The sequence below is a fragment of the Pseudomyrmex gracilis genome, unplaced genomic scaffold (assembly GCF_002006095.1).
Source record: "Pseudomyrmex gracilis isolate BER0280 unplaced genomic scaffold, ASM200609v1 scaffold_501, whole genome shotgun sequence".
NCBI classification, from domain to species: Eukaryota; Metazoa; Arthropoda; class Insecta; order Hymenoptera; family Formicidae; genus Pseudomyrmex; species Pseudomyrmex gracilis.
The window spans coordinates 29,014-30,812 of NW_018021085.1; the positions used below are offsets into that span (position 1 = coordinate 29,014).

General features: G+C 40.2%; 1 protein-coding gene across 1 annotated transcript; it reads right to left on the reverse strand.

Moving 5' to 3' along the window:
• Positions 1-662: 662 nt before the first annotated feature.
• On the reverse strand, positions 663-1,067 carry LOC109860889. Its single transcript, XM_020440294.1, has one exon. It carries the CDS (start codon positions 1,065-1,067, stop codon positions 663-665), a length of 405 nt encoding a protein of 134 aa, XP_020295883.1.
• Between the last annotated feature and the right edge of the window lie 732 nt (positions 1,068-1,799).

Genomic DNA, 1,799 nt, shown 5'->3' on the forward strand with positions numbered 1-1,799 from the left:
ATGCGAAAAGAATTATTTTCATTGATTATCTGGAGAAGGGTAAAACCATCACTGGTCAATACGACGCAGAGTTATTGCAGCGTTTGAAGGACAAAGTGAAAAATAAACGACCTTATTTGGCAAAGAAAAAATCTTGTTTTACTATGACAACGCACCTGCCCATTCGTCGGTCGTTGCGATGGCTAAAATCAACGAATTGAAGTTTGAATTGTTCCTCCAATTAGCATATTCACCAGATTTAGTCCCCAGCGACTATCATTTGTTTACTAACCTTAAAAAATGGCTCGAAAGTAAAAAATTAGAGAGCAACGAGGAAGTCATCAATGCTGTTAATGAGTATTTTGAGGGACTTTACATATCGGAATATAAAAATGATATCACTGCAATAGAGCACCGTTATGAAAAATGTATTAATCTTGATGGAGATTATGTTGAAAAATAAAGCAAAAAAACGAATAAAGTTGTTTTTCTTTAGGCCGGAAACTTTTCACCCCACCCTCGTATATATGTATATATATCTATATATACAGGGTGCGCCAGAGTAATCTGACACATTACAAATCGCGATAACTCCGGAACAAATGATCAAAAATCAATTTTTTTTTAACGAAAATATGCAGAAATTGATCAATTTTTATTTAATTCAAACACGTACAAAAAAGCTACTTAGTTTTAAAAATTATGTCGCTCAGATGACCACCCCTATTTTTGACACAGTTTTCCAATCGTTTTTTGAAGTTGGCGATCACTTTCTGGCAAGTGGCTGGGGTGATTGCTCGAATTTCACGCTGAATGTTGGCTAGAAGGTGTTCCAAGTCTCTAGGCTTATTGACGTACACTTTGGACTTCAGGAAACCCCAAAGAAAAAAATCGCAACACGCTAAATCTGGCGAGCGCGGTGGCCAGCTGATTTCACTGTTGTGCGAAATTATCCGATTTCCAAAATGTTTTCGCAACAACGTCATCGTCTCGTTAGCAGTATGGCATGTGGCTCCATCTTGTTGAAACCATGTAGATTTCAATTTCCTCCTTTGTCGCAATTCGGGTAGGAGAAACTCTTTTATCATGGTTCGGTACCTCTCTCCGTTCACCGTGGCGTCGAAAACATAAGGCCCGATCAGACCAAACGAAGCGATTCCCATTCACACGGTTATTTTAGGGGAGTGAAGAGGTTTTTCTTGAAGCAAGCATGGATTCTCGTCGCTCCAGTAGCGCATATTTTGACTGTTAACATCGCCATGAAGATAAAAATGCGCTTCATCGGTAAACAAAATCTTATCCAGAGGCACGTCGTTTTCTTCGATTGCAAGCAGTAAGCGTTGACTAAAATTCAATCTGGCGGTTGGATCGGTCGGCAGAAGTTTTTGAGTCATTAATATCTTATACGGGTGAAAATTTAAATCATCATGAAGTATGCGACGTATCGTTGAAGCCTTCATACCGAGACTTGCGGCGTGTTTTCGATGAGATCTTTCCGGACTATTTTGAAAAGCTGAGCGCACGCGTTCGATGTTTTCTGGGGTTCGAGTTGATCTTTGCTGCCCCGGATGCTTCGATTTAAGTACAGAACCTTTCTCACGAAAATTATGAACCTACAGCTTCAGGGCATTTCGACTTGGTATTGGTTTGCGAGGTGAAATCTTAAAATTTCGACAGAACGCACGCATCGTTTTTATGTACGATTTACCACTCTTAAAAAACGTCTCTACCGCGAAGGCACGTTGTACCGCGTTCCACTCGGACATAGTGACGAATACTAACCGTCACACAAAACTTGAGACATCTGGCTGTCTAGTGCT

Coding starts and splice junctions, on each gene's coding strand:
- LOC109860889 (XM_020440294.1), bottom strand. CDS start 1,067: ATGATAAAAGAGTTTCTCCTACCCGAATTGCGACAAAGGAGGAAATTG.